This window comes from Plectrocnemia conspersa, unplaced genomic scaffold, assembly GCF_051122295.1.
Source record: "Plectrocnemia conspersa isolate PC_06_02 unplaced genomic scaffold, ASM5112229v1 ptg000002l, whole genome shotgun sequence".
Lineage (NCBI taxonomy): Eukaryota > Metazoa > Arthropoda > Insecta > Trichoptera > Polycentropodidae > Plectrocnemia > Plectrocnemia conspersa.
The window spans coordinates 20,031,063-20,054,308 of NW_028277166.1; the positions used below are offsets into that span (position 1 = coordinate 20,031,063).

The 23,246-nt window shown below is 30.5% G+C and overlaps 1 protein-coding gene and 1 long non-coding RNA gene across 3 annotated transcripts; one reads left to right on the plus strand and one right to left on the minus strand.

The window, feature by feature from the left end:
* The first annotated feature begins 5,640 nt into the window (after nt 1-5,640).
* Nucleotides 5,641-17,531, plus strand: LOC148237993 (contactin-1). The gene is made up of 7 exons (XM_088181417.1): nt 5,641-5,787; nt 9,535-9,698; nt 9,920-10,043; nt 11,184-11,380; nt 11,447-11,576; nt 11,638-11,781; nt 13,944-17,531. Exons 1-7 carry the CDS (start codon nt 5,736-5,738, stop codon nt 14,108-14,110), a joined length of 978 nt encoding a protein of 325 aa, XP_088037543.1. The 5' UTR covers nt 5,641-5,735; the 3' UTR covers nt 14,111-17,531.
* LOC148237994 (uncharacterized) lies at nt 15,341-19,199 on the minus strand. 2 transcript variants are annotated; one of them, XR_015808884.1, is made up of 4 exons: nt 19,118-19,199; nt 18,528-18,699; nt 18,210-18,452; nt 15,341-18,138 (listed from the first exon to the last, which is right to left on the minus strand). It is a non-coding gene; the product is annotated as an uncharacterized LOC148237994 (long non-coding RNA). The 2 variants fall into 2 exon arrangements; XR_015808883.1 differs by lacking the exon at nt 19,118-19,199 and having other exon boundaries at nt 18,528-19,108.
* Nucleotides 19,200-23,246: the final 4,047 nt, after the last annotated feature.

Sequence of the window (23,246 nt, forward strand, 5' to 3'; positions counted from 1 at the left end):
ATTTAAAAATGTAATTAACAACATTTTTGAAAAACTTATTGTTGATGCCCATTGTACATTTCAAATTCAGTCCGACATAAAATAATCAGGCTATTCTTATTTTGCTTATAAACCAGGGCTGTGGAGTCGTTAAAAAAAAACACGACTCCGACTCCGACTCCGATTCCGATATTTACCAACAACACGACTCCACTCCGACTCCGACAAAAAAGTTTAATTTTATCAGGTATTTTTGGTGTTTTTCTACACGTTTAATATTCATACGCTATACACATTCATTATTATGCAATTAAAATTTAATCGTTTAAAAAAATGCATTTTATAGAAAAAATAGCCGGAGTCGCCCATTTTTCACGACTCCGACTCCAACTCCGGCCAAAACACCACGACTCCACGACTCCGACTCCGACTCCACAGCCCTGCTATAAACTATACTGAGCCACTAGCAAAATAAATTGATCAAATATGTAAGGTTGCTTTTTCGTACTCTTATTGACTCAAAAAGCGCCAATACAATTTTCTTCTGATAAATGACTTTTAGCGTTTCTTGTAAACATTTTATCAAATATATTTTACATTTTTACTACCGAAAAGGCTAAAATGTATCGTAAGCTTTGTGTTATATACAGAATCATCCAATTAGAGTTTCCTATGTTGTATACAATTAATGAATAATAATGTTCTAAATTAGATAATAAAAAATAATAAAAGTAAATCGTGACTCTTTCACGCATCCCATCCATTGAATTGTTGTGTCTGATTGAAGTTTAAATCAGTTCCATTTTACCTTTAAATGTAATTCATGCGCCCTTATTTTTAGTTTAGTGTTTCGCGTTCTCTCGGGACGGCCCAGCATATATAATACATTATGTAAAACGTATATAATATATACGATCTATATAATATTTATGTATACAGCAGAATATTCCAGTAAATCGACCGAAGTATATATTATTGTACATTCAATATTGTGTATCTTGGACCTTGTAATTGGTGATATACCTAAAAGGTACGGAAAATATTTTTTGTTATCTAATTTAGAACATTATAATTCATTAATGGTATATTTCTATTTAATGTCTATTTGCGACTTCTAACACTAATGTTGTGTTTACTAATTATAATACAAATACACAATTACAAAAAAATCATAATTAGTGTTTTGCGTGACTAGATTACAAAATTGTCTGTATGTATAATAATAACATAATGTTAATAGCAATTCGAATAACATAATTACTTAGTGTTAAGATAAGTAGTAAATGTATTACACAAATTTTATAAATCGTAATTAAATAACTCAAATTAATTCAGTATTAATAAATATATCAATGATGAAAACATATCATGTATATTAGGCTGTATTGTTGTAATTACTGTCAAGTATTATACAATATCTTTGCTATTATTATTTTGGACACACGTTACGTACAATTATTAATTTTAATAGGTTGTACAAACACATAGTTTGTACAAAATATGCAGTCTTTTCTTTTTAATATATGTTTTCGATAACAAAACCTGATTTATATAGTATTTATTTTATGTATAATATAAATACACACATAATAATACTTCTGAATTTAAAATTATTTATAAATAAAATATATATCAACAAATTAGGAACGATTAACAACAAGTGAAATCCCGGCTTTCTACGAAGGACTAACTTTAAAAAATTAATGTGTTCACATGCAAAAAATAATATTTATGTACCATTGATTGAATGTGAATTGAGCCAAGGGATATCTCGTCTAATAGAAACGAAGCCCCGTAATTATTAAATCACAATGACACCACTACCACTTATACTATTTAAACAATCATTAGGAAAACGAAACCAATAAAATGCCGATGTGGAGTTATAAATAGCATAGTTAGAGTCGCAAAAACGAATAATGAAGTCCTATATTTAGCGCTAGAATATCGTAAAACAGCAGAAAAGTAAACCTAAATTACCAAGCAGTATTTACGTAGCGAAGTCACAGCTTCAACCCGGATTTTAATCGGTCGGTGTATAGAGTAATTTACTACCGGCCGACATGCTGATATTACGACGTTGAACGTCAAACTTTTGATTGACCTAAAATAGCTAACATTTAGAGATCTCCCATCGCAGTCATTTAAAAACACGAATGCTCTCAATTGCTAACTTTTTTTACAAAGAACACTTCAAATAATCAATAATTAAGTACAATGTGCTTATTTAAAAATATTTTTAATTCATATTTTCGTGATGAAAATATCACAATTAATTTCGCGCCGATAATTTTTGGATCCCATCTATTATACTGCTATTTGGTTTATTTAGGGAAATGTCACAATTTATTTAACTGCGAAGATTTTGCGGTAATTCCAATAATAACAAAAACAATTGGGGGCCCGAAGCATTGCACATCTGTGTCATAATACTTACTAAGTATAAGCGTTTATTTTGTTATGGAATATGTATATTCTACTTTCATTCCATTTTTTACAAGTATCCGGAAATATGCGGATTTGTCCGTTAGATTAATCCTAGCGTTCCTTTTAAAAGTAAAAGGTTTCGTATTAGTACTTTACTCTGTACAGTATATGCCAAATCAATGTGATACAAATAATTCTAGACTTTTTACTTAGAACATTACTATTATAATAAACGTTTTATACTTATTTGTTTATATTATTTATATAATTATTTCTGCCTGATGTTTTTGCGTTGTAACTTAAATAACAATGATATGCCGTCATAAAACGTGTTGTGAATTTAGAAATGTTTATAAGGTTATCTCATTTTAGAATCTGCTTCGAGTATACATGAACGATGCGAATATATACATAAATGTATTTATAGACGATCTAGCCAATAAATAATTTAAATTTAGGTTTGATACGTCAATTTCTGATCCGAATGGATTTTCGCATACCTTGAGAACATGTACATGTGTGTTTTTCGCTGAAAATAAATTATATATAGCAGATAGATTTTTCTAAAAATACCAAGAAACTTAAGAGAAAATATATGATGAATGTGAGAGATTCTGTTTACGTATCTATTTATTGTATATCTTCCGTTGCGACATACCAGGCGTTACAAAGAAGTAAACACAATCAACAACCACTAAGTATGTATTAAAAAACGATGCTGAAATCAGTCTTTAAATCAGTGACATTTATTTTATTAATTATAAACTATTATTATAGCCTACAATTAATAAACGTCACTAGTATGCATGAATAAGTTCGATTTTCTTTTTATTTTTTATTACGATATTCATCTGTGAGAATATAAATATCCAGGAAAATCTAATCTGTGATATAGTAATATTAATTAATTCTGATCTCTCAGACACGATAAAAAAGAAAAAACACTACATATGGGACTTGTAGGTATTGGTTACCGAAGTAAACCACTGGTCTATGGCACTGGTATATATCATAAATCCTGAGATATAATTAAAAATTAATGATTTTTTACTTATACATACATGTGTACTATGTGCAAACTTATTTGAAGTTGATACAGTATTTATTAAAATATGGAGAGTGGAATTTTAAATCTGAAGAGCGATGTTTCAGATCTTTCATTTTGCCTGTCATCGCTCATATAAAATTCCATGCATTATAAACTCCTTTATTGCGGTATTCTCATCCAGAATATAATACAAATCGCTGTGGTTTCCAAATTATGCATCTCATTCCTAATTGAATATATATTAGTTTATAATTAATAAATATTATAATAATTTAAATATAAGCCCTAAATAAAAACAATTTGCAATTTCCTCAAATACATGCAATTACTTACATTTTCAGTTAAAATAATATTAATTATGAATTTTATTGATTTGATTATTCTGTGATTTTCAATCAAACCTATTTTGTATAAAAAAAAAATATTATGATATAAAGCAACCATTCACAATCCACATCCTGCGAATAAAAATATATCGATTTAAAACTAATATATTTGAGCTTAAATTTTTAAAAAGAAATGTTAATACGGACGAACAAAAAATTTGTAAAATATAAAATATATTCTGATGTGCATCATGGTTATGTGCCATGACGCATAGGAATAACCAATTTCGTCTTAATCGCCAAATTTGTATAAATCTAAAAGATATGTAGTATTCGTGTAAAACTATTATTAGACAATTTGGAATCTAGTGTAGTAAATACATACATTCAGCACTTACTTTTTGCAAAACTACACAAGCGAGAAGTAATGCGCTGTAATATAAATAATTCTGACGACATTAGGAACTTACCCTTGTTTGTATAGCATTTTTAATTATTAGTGGCGAATTAATGAATTTTATTTTAACAATCGTTTTCAAAATCTTCTGGTAACAATCGTATGCGGGAGTTACTGTGGTAGGATTTCAGAATATACAATGGTAAGTGTGATTTAGTTTTTTATTTCAAGTAATTTTTGTCTAAGTAAGATTTTAGGATCATATAATTTTCTCAAAGGACACGGAAAGCATTTAATAAATCTGACTTTTGAGATAGTTTGTGATCTGTCTATGTAACAGCAAAAATTAAAACCCATTTAAATTATTTTTCGTTAAATTATTTAAAAGTACGTTTACAATAGTTTTTTAATTTACTTCAAGCTAGGTTTTGTGCCAACTGTCCAACCTCAACATTTTATTTAAAGGGAAAAAAAGCATATATTAAATGTAAATAGTAATAAAACATTGCCATTGCATTGAATGAGTACAGTAGTTTTCTAGAAACTATCTCAGATTTTTGTGTTGCATAGCCAATTAGGCCCTAACAGTTCATAGTAAAAATATCACAAAGATTCACGTTGCGTAGATAATTGTGTATCGAATTTTTTCATACGAAACACATTTTTTTGCGTTACGTGGGAACACAGAACAATACTCAAGTACATGTGCGCAAGAGCAAAACGGGAAAGCAGTTGTTCCAGATGGCGGCGCCTCTCAATGAGTGTACTATTATCGAGCATCTTTGAGGGCCGTCCAAAAATGAATATAATTTAATGAAATACTATGAATTTTGATGGAATAAAAATATTAAAAAACGACCACTGACAGGGCAAATTTAAATTTTATTTTAGTATTTAAAAAATATCAAATGAAAATATTTGAATAAATATAATTTAAAATGAAAAATAAAAAATGCTACTTCTCGAGAATTTCTCAAAAAAAAAATTTGAGAAGAAACACTAAGCATAATATATAGATAAGAGGTAAATAGTAGTGGATTCTAATAATAATATAACAATACATATTCACTCGTTTAAGACCAGACCGATCATTTTTTCGTTTTCAAGTCACCACTTTGTTCATACAGCAGCAAAATTTGTTTACAGGGATTTTAATCTTGATTTGTTACTTACCTATTGACGCTTTCTGGTAATACTATATTCGAAAGTGGACATATACTTATGCTTTTAATATTATTGCAAGGATACACAGGTATGAATTTTTCAATCAGCTCCACATGCATAATTCAGATTGACCAACGTCGTAATTTACTATGCCGTCAGCGGAGTGATTGCTTTTTAACGACGCACCGGAAGTTCGGAAAATAAGCCACTTATCGACCAAGTCGGTACGTGTATGGGTAGCTTTACATACAACGTCGGGCGCGGAAAATGCTCGCGCGCCAGTAGGGCTCGAACGGCCCTGCGCGTAGTACGTGCGTGCGTTCGTCGTAGCGACCCATTTCACAGGACCCCGTTTGACCCCGATCTCGCTCCAGCCGCCCCCGGGGATGTTATTATGTTTTTCAACCACGCAGCTCACTTGCCTATCGTCGCCATAATCCTCAGAGGTAACCGACCGCGACGGCCGCTTGGGGAAAATCAAGCTTGTTTTTCCGCCGACGTGATTTTCGATTTTCCGTTTAACCCCTAAGCGCGCGCCATGTCAGCGTCCCGTGCCAACAAACATATATACGACATATGCATATCGGGGCTAAAATGTTTAGCGTTTTTACGACGGGCGATGGTCGATTTATAGATTTTTTTGATGCGCGCTCGGCACGCGAAAAGCTGTGCAGAAATCGCAGCGTGTACGCAACAGTTTACCTTAATAGATTTAGTTTAAAACGGGTCGAAAAATGCGATGTTATGGTCACGTTTGATTTTAAAAATACTTTTGATTCAAGTGGGTTTGATTGATGACGTCACGCGTGATAGAATGCAAATGGCGTTTTTTTTTTGGAAGAGGCGATTTTCAGATTTGCTGTTAAACAAATAGTGTTATATTTATAACAAAAATACCCTATATCAACGGTATAAGTGTATCACTGCCTATCTATTTTGACAAACATATTAAAGGGTTTTGAATAATAACTATAAAAGCTTAGACGGCTATGTATGTATTTATGTATCATATATATTTATACGTATGTATCGATGGCTGAACTATATAGCGCAAGATGTGTAGTACATTTTGGACTGCATTTGAAAAATAAAAATAAGATCTTCGTACATAATTTTGACATATATAATATATAAGATTGTTCAAATGCATCTAATAAATATAAAGGTTTTGTGAAGATTACTTCAGTGTTAATGTCAACAACTAGCAAGTATATTTATTTTAATCAGTCAGCGCACAAGAAAACCGTTCAACGCTTGTTATTAAAATTCTGCCATGTATAATATTTGGTTGGTTGCCCTGAGGACGGTATCGGCATGTGTTCACAAGATGATATTGTTTTTTTTGTTATCGAGATACGGTTGTCGAGATTGTTAACTTTCACTATTTTTATATTTTATACTATATTTTTTATTTATTATACATAAACCGCGCCTTGCTCTATGGGTATTTTTTAATTTTATCTATTTCTAAAATTAATATTGTTTTTTTAAATTTAAATATTTCTTCTAGTCAGCCCTGTTGTCAGTGATCACGTGAATTTTGCGTGTATTTGTTTGTGTGTACTATTAAAATAAGTAGAGTGTAGATATTGTCATAAGTTATGAATGAAGTTGGTATGCTATTTTATCAAAATAATGCATGAATTTTTAAAACATTTTTGCAACTAATCAACCCGTAGAAACCTTATTCGAATAAAACTATCAGTTTATTGGTAAAACATTTAAATTTGACGCACTGTGCAAACAATACATTTAAGTAAAACGACAGTTTATCAGTAAAACATCTAAAAATTAGTAGTAGTTTATATATTTTATAAAATAATCAGAATTGTATCTCACAATTTATTTATGGAATACAGCAGTTGTAAGCAAAACTACCCAAAAATTTCACACGACGGTAAAACTATACTAAAATATTTTTTTTATATTTAAATTTCTGAAGATTGTGCAAATTTCACTTTATTATTACTATTATTTATATAAAATATAATATCTAAAAAAAATGTTTTTTAAATAACACAATGCTAATATTTTTGTATGGAGGGGGATGTTAGCTATTATTAAAATAAAATATAATATTTGAAAAAAATAGTTAATAAATTATTTGGGCTTAATATTTTTGTGTTAGGGGGTGTGAAAAAATTAAGTAAATAAAAGTACTGTGTCACGCTGCGCGTAATATGGAATATATTGGGTTTTTGGTTGCTAATTTATAACTTTAATATTAGTTTAAAAATATAGTTTATCAGTAGTACTAAAAATATAATTAGGATAATATCAGGTTTTGCATTTTTTTCTTTTATTTGCAAAAATGTATAACTTTTTATAAATTATCAATTCACTATTATTTCGGTTTTTGTTAACAGTGGTCGTATCAATGATGCTATTTAGTAACGTGATATTTTTTGTTTCGAGATTTTCAACCTAAAATTAAAAATGGCGGGAGATAAAATAATCTCAGTTAAGGTGTATTATGCTTTATGAGTTTCAACTCGGTCAATAGCTGCTAAAAACATCTGTAATGCTATGGGCAGGGATGCCATTAAATTAAGAAAGTGTCAAATGCAGTTTCGGAAATTTTGCCAATAAATATCTACCTAAGGGGTTGTTAGTGAGAATATTAGGGCTGCCATAAAAATAGGTTCGAGAATAACGATGCAGAAGCTATCACAGAACCTTAACGTTTCGCCTACATCAGTTAACAAACATTCAAAAATTAGGAAAGGTGCTAATTTGCAGAATATAAGTATCTCATAAATTGTCTGAGAAAAACATCGCGCAGCAAATCTCAATGTGACAATAATTAATCATTCTTAAACAGAAAGATTTATCTTTGAGTCGAATTGTTACTGGGTTGTATGATATATTAGGATCCTTTTTTTAACACGCGACGTAAAAGGCAGTGGTTGGATGCTAATCAACCCCAATTCCGACTATAATCTATTTAGATCCCTAAAACAGTTTTTAAATGAAAAAAAATATTTTACAAAAAATTATACTAAAACCAATTGTAGTTTTAGCACAAATATTTTTTTGCTTCTTAAAATATTTTATTGTTCGAATCAGACATATAAAAATTAACACGTGGAGAATTATTGTAGAAAAAGATGAAGAATATATAATCAAGTAAAAGTATTACACATTTTAATTTATAACTAATTTAACACCTTAGAAGACGCAAAGTCTTATGGGACAATCAGAAATTTCTACTTTCCTACATTAAAATCATAATGACTAAAATACTATTTGATTTTGACTGTTATTAAACTGTTAACAATATATGTAGCATATAAAATAGTCATGTGTTTACACGATTTTGTCAAATAATGACAATCTCGTGCAAACGCAGGAGTTTGTTATTATTTGTCTTTATAGAATAAACAAAACTTTATATTTCGTCAGTTTAGAAGAAGACTACGATAATTAAAATTGTGAATAAATTGAATTTTTATTTGATATATATATATTTTCATGTTAAAGAGAACATTTCACATTGTGATTCAAAGTAAGAGTGTCACGTGTCAGTCGTGCCTTAACGGTTGTTGTGTAAGCGTTCACTATATTGTATTTCTTAGTTCGAAGAGAGATCAATGTAAAGATGAAAAGATTAAGCTGCAAGAAAAATATGATAATTATCTCAAAGAAAAATAACTTTCACTCAAGGATTAGGAGAAAGATAAAGCTTTAAACTGTATACTTAGCATTTATGATTTATAAGCTGTGTTTTTACATCTAAAAGAAAATGTATCCTGATACTGTTATGTATTTAAATTAAATGTTATAAAGCATAGTAGGTTGTTGCAAAGTACGAATAACGTGGAAAAGATAAACTAATAATATAATATAATGGAAAATTTAAGGAATCCTAACTTATCTAAATATATCCCTGAAAACTGTCCGACACTTATTAGGCAAGCAAAAAAATAGCAAACGGTATTCTGCAGAAGATTTGTGCTATGAAACTATCTTTGATTTGAATAAACTTGGCACTAAGATGAGCAGTAATAACATAACAGCTTAATTATGATGCAAATTTATAAAGGCTTTCTCTGAAAGTCGTCCATTTTGTGTTGTGAAAGTACTTAAAACATAAATAATTAAATTTCTTTTCTTATATAGCTAAATCAAAATGATATATCTTTTAAACTTAATACACAATTAATGATGCTAATTGCTTTTGTAACGCTTTGCAGTAGCATATGATGTATCCTGCTCAGCGGTCCGTGAATATGCAGCCGACTTTGGAGCGAACGTCACAATGCCCTGCGGCGCACTGTCTAAGTTGACAAACGTTGAAAATGTCATGTGGGTATTAGAACGAAAAGGAAACAAGGAGTTCAATCGGCACAGTGTTAACGTATGTATAAAACAAAATTAACTAACCATAATGCAAAAGCATAACACTGACCTTTACACTGTCATTGTTGGATGCATAGCATACAGAGGCTATTTCAATTGTGAGATATGCTCTCATAAGAAGCAGTAAATGAAGGTCATACGTTAAATGCAATCCAGCAATCACAGACACTCTTTCCTTAATCTACATATATGTTCATCTTTACGCTCTTTATGTTTCAGGAAAACGGTAGCCTAATACTTAGTTTTATAGACTCAAATGATACAGGACTATATTCTTGCACTGTCGACTACGAAAACTCCAATAATAGTGTTGTGATAATAAGTGCAAATCTGACTGTAAAGAGTAAGTTTATTTATAAAATAAATAAATCAAGTACCACTATCAGTTAACGATTCTCTCTCAGGAACGGACAATAGACATTTCAAATCAACTTGTGCTATTGTGTTTTATTGTCTACTGTCATATGATTACTATAATGAATGTAATTATCCACGTGACGTTGCACACTGAAAACACAATCAACGTTTAATGTGCAGTAAATAAGTCACGATCTAGTTTTAAACTGAATATACAAACATCTTTTTGCGATGAATTATAATTGCTATTGCGCAACTTTGCAAAATATTTTTTTCTATTCATTGTAAAGTTCTATTAATTCAAACTGTTTGTACTACTATCAATATCAGACATGTCATATTTACTTACCTTTGAGTAAAATGCAAACAACTATTATAAACTAAATAATTTTCTTTTATATTATTTTATATTCAATTTAATGAAAATATTGTAGATTGTTTAAAGAGATTTTTATTTCGACTTTAGTTTAAGAGGTCTAAATTCGATAGTGCCTGACTGATAACAAAATTAACTTCTAACATAAATATAGAGAAAATAAGCATTTATAAGATAAATTTCACATTTTATTTAAGTAATAAAATATTAATTTTAATTTATTAGAAATACATTTCAGTCAAAGCTAGTGTTTGGTCATATAATTAGTTATTAATTTATGGAGTTTTATTATTATTTCCACCACATCACTGTTTGTAATCTCTATAATGTTTAATTTTTCTTTGTGTAACCTGAATTTTTTTCGCATCATAAGGGAAGAGTTAACGAATTATTAATAACTCATTTTGAAGCAATGATTATGGGTGGACTTGACACATTTTAGCATAATAAGTTTTTTTTGTTCTTAGACATATACATAAATTAAAATTAAAAGAAGACTTTTCCAAAAATTGTTCATTATATTTACAATAAAATTATAATAAATGTAGTAAAATAATATTTTATTCATATATATTTATAAAAATAATAAAATAATTTAATTTTTTATCAATATTACATTTATATTAAAAAAAAACAATCTGTTTTTATAAAATACAACAATATTCGAGTAATACATTAATTAATACTAGATAAATGTTTTATAAGGATGGTATATTCAGTTTTTAAAACTAAACTTTCAAATTCTTTCAGCTTATCCACCCCCACTTGTAAATGTATCGGTACACTTATCTACCATTTTGGGTCTGATATTCTGGGACGTTGCCGGAGATGGTGGCTATCCTATAATAGATTTTACGGCTCAATATCGGAGCACGCTGCCGAGTATCGAAACCAACGAAACAGAATCATGGCGTCCGATTTCACCCAATCATATCAGTCCTAATGCGGTATATTTCTAACATAATATTAAGCATATAATTTAAGAATACGTAAAGATTATCATACATTTTCAGAGACAAATAGACGTTTATCATCTATTACCGAACAACAGTTACTGGTTTCGCGTTTGGGCGACCAACGTCCTAGGGTCGAGCATTCCGGTAGAAGTTATCGGTCACACCACAATTAGTGATACAGAAAAAGGTAATAATATGAGATTAAATTTAATTGTACGGTGCTATTAACGATCCGCAATTGTTAACAGAACTACGACGTCATTTGCTTAACGGAGTGGACACGTTCGACACGCGCGTGTGGATCGCAGCCGTCTCTGTTGTAATGGGAACGCTGTGCATCCTCACCGTCGGCACGTGTATGCTGCTTTACCGCGAGTGCCGAGTACCAAACGGTGAGACATGCCATGTAGATAGCAATAATTTTACATAAATATTCTATTCTATTAATCTTTCATTATTACCTTTGATGCTATGTTTCTTGAAATTTAATAACGAGCGACCATTCTGATGGGTCCAAAGATTTGTTTTGAATCTATTTCGGATAGAGAGATGATAAATATATGTATATCTAGTATATATTTATAAAGTTTTCATTGTCAAAACGTTCTATTTTGTGCACGTGCCAATAACTATATACATTATTACATTATAGTGTTTCCAAAGTCTACTTAAAGATTGACGATAATTATTACGATTTATAAAAACGGTATCTATCGACTTACACTGATAACACACTTTGAATTTAATAAATAATGTACAAAATATTTAGAAGTTTACAAATTTTAGAATTTTATTATAGTTATATAAATATAAATAGATTTAATTACAGATTTTCTTCGCTTTTACTATAAATTCAACTTATATACATACCAAAAATAGCATAGTTTCTTTAACAAATGTAAAAGCGAGGATTTTCGAAATATTCCATTAGATATTAATTATAATTAAAAAGACATTTTAAAAGCAATACTTCTCTCATTCAAAAATTATAACACCAGATAAAATACTTGTTTTTTTTTTTAGTATAATTTTAATGAACTACTTCACAACTTATATATTTAAAATATTTAATATTACCGGTAGTGCCATAGATTAGTAAAAAATACGCCTCTTAAACAGCTATAGATTTTTTTTAAATATATGAAACAAAAAAAATTCAAAGAAGTAAGATTCTCTGATTTACCAGCGCTATAATTATATAATTATAAATCCGATCGATCATCATAGATTACGTTTTCCTAGATTTTCCCAATCTCATTGATATATTGTGATCATTATATAAAAACGAGCTAGTTCATACATATTATGTATTAATAATTCTACTTCAGCTCATAGAGAATATCCTGTATGCATGGTTGGATCAACCATCGGACGATCCCCGATCACTTTTTGGGCCGATGTGATGGGAGCTAAAAAAAGTGACTCTTTTATAGAGTTCTCCTTTGATATTTTGATTGATATATGTTTTAGAAATACACTTTTTCGGATGCATATACGTCGCAATCTAATTTTTGGATGAACTTTGTTGATACATTGCATTCTCATTCTCCATTCATCTCATCATTTAAAAAAAAAAATGGTTTTTGTCGCACCTATTGATGCATGTACATTCAATTCACTAGTGTTAATGTGACAATTATCAGTTAACTGTCGATATACCAAGTTGCTCTGCAATTGTATCAATAAAAATACCTAGATTCATCCAAGTCGAATCTCAGAGAGCATTGTTATCCAGCGTTTCTGGCTTCCTTGAAAAAATTGACCTAAAAGATCTAAATGAGCCAAACAAAGAACGTTTCAAAACATATATTAACAGCAACTATTTATGACAATACAAGATAATATATAATTTAGATATTCAATCATGGTTTCGCCTACTTTTAATGAGACCTTTAGCATTTTTATGTTTTCAAATTAAAAAAATATTAGAGTTCCTAATCTTATATATAATTTTAATTTGAGAAGTTTTGCTTATTTATATAAATATTATTACATTAATATCTAGATGGAGTACCATTATTAATATAATTAATTAATTTTGACTTTTATTATAAATACAAATTGTAGGAATAGTCAGTATGCATTTTTAATAAAATAAAAAGAGAGTAACATAGCTTACGTTGAATTAGATTTTCAATTAAATTAGTCAATTTACAATAAATTAGATAAAATATTAAATTTTTAATATTAATATCATAAAATATACAATTCACTTTATCAATTTTTAATATATATATTTAATATTGATAAAACATAAATTTAAGCACAATGGAAGTATTAACCATTATTTATAATATAAAATATAAATTTTAATTTAATAGTAATTCCATTATGTTTAAGTATTACATATATTTAATGAAATATTTAAAATAAATAATATATGCACGACTCTCGTTCACCGGATTTTTCTATCTTTCTTCTCTTGTAATGCACACATGCATCTGCCTACTGCACATCATCCTATTCGCTGGTCTGATCTTTGGCAACAACTCTCATTGGGTGCCTCTCAATCCACTATTGCTGGTTCGGTGGCACGGCTTTCGCTCACAATCAGACGAAGACCAAGATGTGATGGAGTTAGTGCCTAATATAATATTAAACCCTGGATTCGTGGACGGACACTTGCGAAACGAAGAGCGATCCCCAGCCGCCACCGTCGTGATCCGCTCGAACGGAAAGTATTGTCAAGCAAACGGTTCGGCCGAGCCGAGGAAGGTTTGATTCTCGTCTATACTCAACCTCAGGGTGTTCAGCTGTTCCGAATGATACTGTATTTTATCGGGAAAAGACAGTATCGTAGTTGCCCTGGGTTGTATATGCGTCAACGTATTACATATCGGCGACGGTGGCCGAGAGCCGTTACGATGTTCGGCGTTGAAACGACGGTTGTAATTGTGTATTGTATTTGTATTATTAATTTTGTGCCTTTGGATATATATTTTGCCGTAACGGAGCCACGTACAACTGTGCTTTTGAGTAATGACCGTTTAAGAATAGTTTGCAACAAATATAAAAAGAAAATCATTGTAGTATTTAGCTAGTGTTGTTGAATTAGTTTTGCTAGATGATTCGTCGTCGATAAAAAAAAACATTGAAAGGCACGGTTACATTGATATTTTGACTGAATGTAATTAATAAATAAATATATAATATATATTATATGTATATATAAGCAATATTTTTAGATTGTATTAAACGAATCAAAGGAAGCTTTGAAGTGATTTAAAATATTAATATAATGCAAAAGTATCGATGAAGAAATCATATTTTTTAGCTATTTTTCATATCATGTATTATTGATTTGCAATTGATTTTACAAATATATTTTCTTCGTGATGTTTATAATTACAATATATACATATTTATGTAATTGTAAATGTTTTTGAAATTTGTGACATGTGTACATTAAAAATGGTATAAGTTCAATATGCAGTTCTATCATATTAAATTAATAAATCTATGTCCTCTATATCTATTTTCAAAAATAGTCTGATATAATTATGAAGTTTCTGAATTCAAAGAAAAAAAATAATTTAATGGAATTGTTTTTTAATACTCCTATAAAAAATACAATGCAAAAATGTCAGTATTAAAAGAAGGACAACGTAAGAAAATAAACCTCATAAATATTAAAAAAATTCATATTGTTTTCTTTTTGTTAGCAAAAAATTTATTTTTAACACTTAGCGATTAAATTATTGATTATATCTAAATTTATTTATTTCATATAGTACAACTTAATAAAATAAATACAAGTAATGTAACATCAACACAGTTGAAAGTTTATACCATTTTGCATGTGTTTGTAAGTTAAGCTAATAATTAATAACATTTAACTGGAAAAAATGGAATTGATTTAACCAAATAGTGAATAACTGTTACTAACTCAATGTGTTGCAATAGTGGTAACAATGGGAGGCTTTCATTTTACTATTTTTTTTGTAATGCTTCTTTTAATGCATATGCAACTTGAGTAACCGCTGGCGTTTTGTGCTAATACTAATATTGATAAGATTGGTTATTTTTCGTAGCGTAGATTTACTTTTAGCGCCGACAAAACTTGCGAGTAGTTTTCATAGTATGAAAGTTAACGAGCATGTAAACTCTCGAGGTTTATCGGCGCGTTTAACTTTTACCGTCGTTAAGTTTAAACTGTACGATTAAGAGACTTAACGAATATGCGTCAATTAAACCGAATAATATTTTGCTAATTTTAATTTCCATATCAATATTGTGCTTCTGTGATTGATTTACATATTGTGTAACTATAGGTGCTTTATTAAAAAAAACAATTATAGGTTTCTAAGGTTTATATTATTATTACTACATATGGCTTTTTTGCTTATACACATACTGATACATGTATTTACATAGTGGTAATATTTTAATGTAAAAAATGTGCAATTTTTGGCTTTTTAATTTATTAAAAAGAGCATATCTGTACACTGATTTGTATGTAAGTATCATATTAAGTTGTAGTTATTTTTGTAGCATGTAATCTGTGACGATGTTCATGCATATTTAATTTGGTAATGTAGACAGATATTAAGGCAACCAGTCACATGAATTCAATGTGATATATTTTTTTTCTAAAAGATTTAGGCATGTATTTGAGGTATAGATACGTTTACACTTAATCGGAACTCATCACACATATTCTACGACTAATTATAGTAACGACGAGTGATTTGAATCTAACTTTTCAATGCAACATCGCTAGTCGGCATAGTTTGCTTTAACTAGCATATGTATAAAATATACACATATATATGATTTATATATGTATCAATAGTTCTGTGATAGTAATTAATCAGTATTTTTGTAAGATTTAATTTAAATAATTAAATTCGGAAGGTTTTTAAATGTTTTGTCAATTTTTAAACTTGATGTTCACTAATAAAAAAAAACACTATAATAACATACGCAAAAATGAGTGCAAAATGTAAAAGTGAGAACATACAAAATTATTTTTATAGATATATTAAGAACATATCTAGGTCGTGCAAATTTGATTTTGTGTTCAGATTGTAAATTATATATTGTATTTTCATAAACAGTGTAACAATTGTGTTACACATACTAAAAAGTTACCAAAATTTATTCGGCAACCAAAACACCTAATGTGTATCAGTTGTTTATTCGTACACTATTCAAACAATGTTATTATTAATAATCAAGATATTATATATATACATCTATGTATAAGGAAAACATAGCACAAATTGCTTGCTTTACGATTGAATCAATTTTAATATGTAATACAATATCATTAAGAAATGTACGTATATTTACTTTATTTGTGGTACATAAATTTATTCATACATATACAATATAGAATTTGATTTTTATTAATGTACATGTTTAGTTTTTGCTCTATGGCTTATGCGATTGCGGCAGTTGAATGTTAGAGCTAATAATTGCTGTCAAAACGTGCCTTTTAAATATTTGTTTCGTTAATTACATCGTAACAAACATAACCAGACTCAAATAGTTCGTTACTTGTACTCGATAACTAATAAATTGTAACACTTTCTGTAATATGTGGCAGTGTTTATGTGCCTATAATTGTTGTAAAATTATTTCGATTTAATTTTTTATCGTCAACATGTTTCTAGGATAAAGTTAAAAGATTAGAGGATAACGAGTTTTTATATAGATTTTTTGAGCATAGTATTCACATTAGAGAAAAATGAGGCTGATGACGTTATGACATGTTTTAATTTCAACCTAGCAAGTATATATTATATATAATACATATATATATTATAGTTTGATCGTTTTTAAGCTTTGAAATTGCCATCTATAAAAATAAAACGATGAACGATGATATTTTAATTAATTGCACATTTGTATTTGTAATGTAATGTATATTAATTATGTATAACTGCATCATAATGTGTGTAATTAAGACACGAAAAATGTTGTGTAAGTTGTTATGTTTGATGTATGTGAACGTGAATGCAAGACTTTGTTTTAAAAGAAAAAATGTATCAAAATTACGTTAAATTATTTTCAATCAATATAAAATGGATATTATTAAAAAAAAGTATATACCGGAATCACCACTGTTATGAAATATGATTACATATACACAATTATTTTGAAACATATTTTGTAATAAAAGCAAAACATTTCAAACGCATTACTTGTTTTATTTACCTTTTAACAACCACCAAAGTAGTGTATCAAACACCGACTAAAATGTGTTAAAAAATCAATTAATAGGAAAGTATTTAGTGTATTCCAAAGACAAAAATCACTAAAAGATAACGTCATATTAGACAAAAAGACAGTTTATAAACAAATGTACCTTAAATAATGAGTTTTCAAAACAGTTAAAACCAAATTGCACTGAAAATGAACACTCAAAATGTAAAGTATTCAGAAATAAATTAATAAACTAAATTAAAAAAACACCAGGAGTGCAATATAATTGGAATTAAATACATCTCTAAAATATGTTAAAACTACACGAATATACTTGTTTCTTAAGCTATATATTAAATTATATTTTTTAGTATTATTTTACATTCATTCTTCAAATAAAACATAATTTAAAACTGCACAAAGGCATTAACCATAATCCTAAATTACTGATTTTGATGGTCTTTCAACCAGACTAAGCATCTCAAGTTAGTTTCATTTATCTGATTCCACTGTAATAAATTTTTCTGCTTATTTGAACTTTGAATCGGTAATATATCATCTTCTTGACTAGGCTGTCCTATTTTTGGTAAATAATTTAAGCTCTAAAAATCAATAATATAAATATATCAATACATGTAAATAATAATATAATCTATTATTTTACTAAACGAACCTTAATTTGTTTAATTACAGCTTCGGGGAGTGATATTGTAAACTTACATTCATTCAAGGTATAATCTTTGATTAAGTCCGATAACTTGTCGTCGCATAAGTTAAAACTACTAGATTTGTCAGTATTGATCGTTTTTGGATTGTTATTTTCATACAGTTGCTCTCCAAATTTGTTGAAGCTCTTTATGTATTTCGAAGAATATGATAAAATCATTTTCAAGTTGTACTTTGGTCGTCTGTAACTCTATCAATACATACAATTATTAATTTATTAATTCGATAATAAAATAAAATAAATCCAATTCTATATTGCATTTACTGGTTTTTCATATTGTTCATTTATCGTAATCGCATCGTGAAACCCTTCAAGCGGATCGTCAGTATTTTCGATGGAACTCTCTAGCTCGCTTACGACGTCAATTATTTTAGTATTATCTGTATTTAATAGATATATTCCGTTGAATTGCCTTAATGTTATACTATCTTGATCACTGTCCTCCATTATTAACATAAAAGTACACAAAAGAAACTTTGTTTAATCAATAGATGGAACAGTTGCCAGTGTCGTTCATAATAAATATATATTCTTCTCAAATAATTGATGTAAATAAAAACAGTGACATTTGAAGAAATTCTTATTTTTATTATTTTAATCATCATAATTTATTACATTTTATATTCAAGTATAATACCAAATTTAGTAAGATTTTTCCTTTTTAAATATTTTAATATAGCATATCTTATATATTTTTTCCTAACCCATCAATGAAAATAAATATCAAATAAAATATTCGTATTAGTGTCTAGGTATATTTTTTTTTTAACATTCTACAGAATAAATTATAATCGGTATTTATAGCATGATTATTATTGGTAAAAATACATGAACAGTATTTAACAAGAAATTACATATGAATTATACAAAGATTTGTAGTAACAAATTTGACAGCTTAAAATATACACGCATTGACAGATTTGGCCATAACGCTACAAACTATAACCAGTTTTGTATATACAGAAAATAAATTATTAAAAATAAATATAAAATAACAAGGTACTATATTTGCGAATATTAAACAAAATACTAAATAATTATACATGCTAAGTACTGTGTTTGCGATAAATTTCAGTCATAAATTTAAAAACGACAAGCAAAAATAAAATAAACGCTTCGTATCAGCCGTTAAGAATGCTAAGCCGCTGATGGCAAAGTCAACGAAGTAATATTTTTTTAATAAGCCCGGATCTTAGCCATTAATCAGTTAGCTCTTCTTTATTGGTTGTACAGTGCTCAGAAGGTTCGGCGCATTAGAAACTACGACTCTCATAGATATAATCCTTCGCTTCATCTATACGGACGGCTTCATAAGATTCCCATGTCATCTGGACGAAGTACCGTTACACGAAAGAGCATGCTTTATCTCTTTATTCGTTGTATGCGACACCACTCCCACTTTTATTTCTAGGGGATCGGCGTCAGTTCTGGATTGTTAAATGAATAAATTTGATTAACCTACAATACCACTAACTTCATTCCATAATTTTACTACTTATGAATCTGACTTTTTTAAATTTTGTGCGGAATTTCAACGATATTTTAAATAAATATAATTATTATAGTCATTATTAAATGTATTCCTACTATTTTTGTCACCAAAAGCAATAAAATATTTATATTTATTATAAGAAAAGAGCATTATTATATAATAAAAATAAAATGGTAAATATTTCTTTAGAAGCGCAGGGTAACACCCCCACGGTGTATGGCTGAGAGGCAAATAGTAGTGGATTCTAATTAGAATGTCGAGCTCGATAGGGAATCTTATGATGCATACGGACAGATACACAGACGCGAAACTATTAATGGTGTTCCGCATCACTAATCCACTAATCAATTTAAGTAGACGGATAAGAGATATCTTAGATAAAAGAGAGGGGGATTTATATATCATTATATATATATATATATATATATATATATATATATATATATATATATATATATATATATATATATATATATATATATATATATATATATATATATATATATATATATATTATTATATAGCTTCTGTATATCCAGAAAAACTAAAACACGTCTATATTACAATCTGATAAGATCAGTCCTAGTAAATGAGCACCAGCGACGCTCAACTGCTGTAGGCTTTCGTGCGGATCCCGAAGAAGATTTTCAGGCCTAATTGTGGGAACGGTATAGGCCCTATACTATAGGGCAATAGGAATGATTTATAGAAACGACACATTCAAGTTGTTCTGATCCCTGTTTCTTTTATACAGCAGATTTCAAGGGCCCTGAAAAATTGACGATGGAGTTCTTGTGAAGCACAAGACCGGCTCGGTCTAGGTTTACGAATTTTACAAAGGTACACAATGTTTGGGACGATAAAAACGACCATATAATTCGTACAATTTTGATTTCTTCGTGTTTTTTAGGAAAATAAAATATCACTATACAAATTGTAATTTAACACTTTGTGATAAAAATAATATGAACATATGTTTTCATTATTTTTTACTTTGAGCGCAGGGCCCTACGTGAGTGAATTGGTTGCGTGTGTTCAGAGCCAGCCCTGTCTGAAGTCATCAAATACATCAGAATACACAAAGGTATACATTTGATAAGCCTGATGGTAGGAGAAGATCTCCTTAAAGAAATATAAAGGAGTAAAGTATTTCCGAACAATTTGCATTAGCGACTGGAATTAACGATGATGATAAATATACATATATTTGATATATTAATGGGGTTAACTCGTGCTTCGTTGCGGCGTATGTTGCTATTTTATTTAGTACTCAGAGCCAGCTCGAGGGGCAAGCTGTATAGCCGGTCACCTGGAGCGTTAGCTATGATGGAGCGCCTAAAAGCAAAATAAAGGCGTAACATTTCCAATAGTGTTTATTATGATTATGACTACTGAAAATAAGTAACCACTCAAAATTATTCCTTAGAGCTAGCTGATGATTTGAAAATAAACTTTGTTTATTTAAGTTTCTATCTGCTTTTACACATCTACTTGTAAATTACCTATAAATTATTTTCGGCAAAATTTCAGTTGCTTTGGGTCTGGAAAATGACATAAAAAACGAGTTTTTATTAATATTTAAAACTAGAATATATTTTATTATCTTTTAAATATACAAAGAATATAATTTTACATTTATTAAAAAGGGATTGCAGAAGTCGTGCGAAGTCCTAGTATCGTTACCACACACTCGTTCAACAACGCGAGGATCTCATACGCGCACGCGCTCCGCCGTGCGTGTATGAGATCCTAATGTATAACTATATATAATATGCGTGTTTTTAACACAAAATATAAAACAAATGGAAAAAAGGAGTTGGTAGATTACTGCAATGCACCGTCCACTCCAGTGCCATATATAAATGGTGGTGTTATTTTTCAATTGTAGCCCCTGTATGTGGCAAATAAGAAATCTTTTTATCACCTTGAAGCGGTCGTGGGGTTACGCTTCTGTTTTGTAGTTATCAGCAGTCCGGTTGACGATCTGTGATAGGACGTTTGTACAGCGAACTGTACAAAGTGGCCCTTATGAAATCGTCCGGTACGTTCTTGACACGTGTTGACTGGGATCCTTCGACAGTCGTCGATATTAAACCTCGAGCGCGTGTCCTGGAGATGGTTGCTCGAACAGGAGGCGAGGTGTAGAATCCGTGTAGTCCAGTGAGTGTTGCAGTGTCAGAAGTCCTGAGTAGAATGTGTAAAGTGAGCCATTTGGTACCTCCTTATAATCCCGGTCGGGTGTGCAACAGTATCCCCACTCCGCGCGTTGCTTGCGGTGGCGGGGGTGCGGTGTGGTTGTACAACGCCACATAGTTCGGGCGCGCGGCTCAGCGGGACTTCACTTTCACTCATGCTGCGTTACGGACGGTCGTCTCGGGGTCCGCATCCCCACTCCGCGCGTAGCTCGCGGTGGCGGGGATGCGGTGTTTATTGTACGACGCCGCTTAGTTCGGGCGCGCGGCTCAACGGGACAATCACTTTCACTTTATGCTGCGTCACGGACGGTCGTCTCGGGGTCCCCATAGTACTCCCCCTCTTAGCAATTTACAGTTGCGGAATTTAACCAAGAGGAGAAGCTGAGGCTCGTTCAGACTGATGTGGTCTCGTGCGCAGCGTGGGTCAGTGCAGATGGAAGCAGAACCAGTTGGTTGATGATTGTGTGGACGTATGTACAGCGAACTGTACAAAGTGGCCCTTACGAAACTCTCAGCTAACGGAAAAGTAGGGGTCCGGGGTCCGTTTGTCACTTGTGCATGACATTTTCCTCCGTGTGCATACTTCTACCTTAAAATATAAAGAAAAATATTATTACTGCAATTAAAAAATATATTTCAAGATACTGGCTGTGTCGTTATCCGTATTTGTGAAGAGCTCGTCTGTCGTTTTGTTGAAGCTGTTGCTGGATGATCAGTCTTCCAAGCGGTTTGGGAATTTCACTCTTCTTCCGCATCTTGTCCGTTTGATTACGCATTCAGGCGGCTTCTTGTTCCGTGGGGTAGATTCCGCTGGTATTTCTTGAATAGGCGCCGTATCTTGATCCGTTGTTTGGATATAAGCCGGTTTCAAGCGGTCGATTGAAACGGTTTTCGGTTTGCCTCGAATATTCACTGTTACGCATTTGTCTGTTCTGCTAATAACAGCGAATGGTCCGTCGTATGGTGGCTGTAGTGAGCCTCGTTCTGCGCCATGTCTCACGAAAACGTGAGAGGTCGTGTGCAGGTCCTTGAAAACGAAGGTAGGACGTGGTCCATGTCGCTTGGGCGGTGTCGGTGTCAATTCGGCCATCCGTTGTCGTAGTCGTTCGGCATAATCAGGAGTCGGTGACGTGTAATTATGCGTACGTGGAGCCAAAAATTCTCCCGGTAATCGGAGAGGTTGTCCGAATACTAAATCTGCTGAGGTCGCTTTTATATCCTCTCGCCAGGCTGCGCGGATTCCCATTAAAACTGCGGGTAACGACTCAGTCCAATGCTCGTCTTGATGGCACATGA

Bases quoted from the DNA above. Each gene is read 5' to 3' on its own strand.
- LOC148237993 (XM_088181417.1), top strand. From the start codon at position 5,736: ATGTTTTTCAACCACGCAGCTCACTTGCCTATCGTCGCCATAATCCTC. The intron at 5,788-9,534 runs GTAACCGACCGC...AACGCTTTGCAG, and splicing joins CGTCGCCATAATCCTCAGAG to TAGCATATGATGTATCCTGC. The intron at 9,699-9,919 runs GTATGTATAAAA...TTTATGTTTCAG, and splicing joins TCAATCGGCACAGTGTTAAC to GAAAACGGTAGCCTAATACT.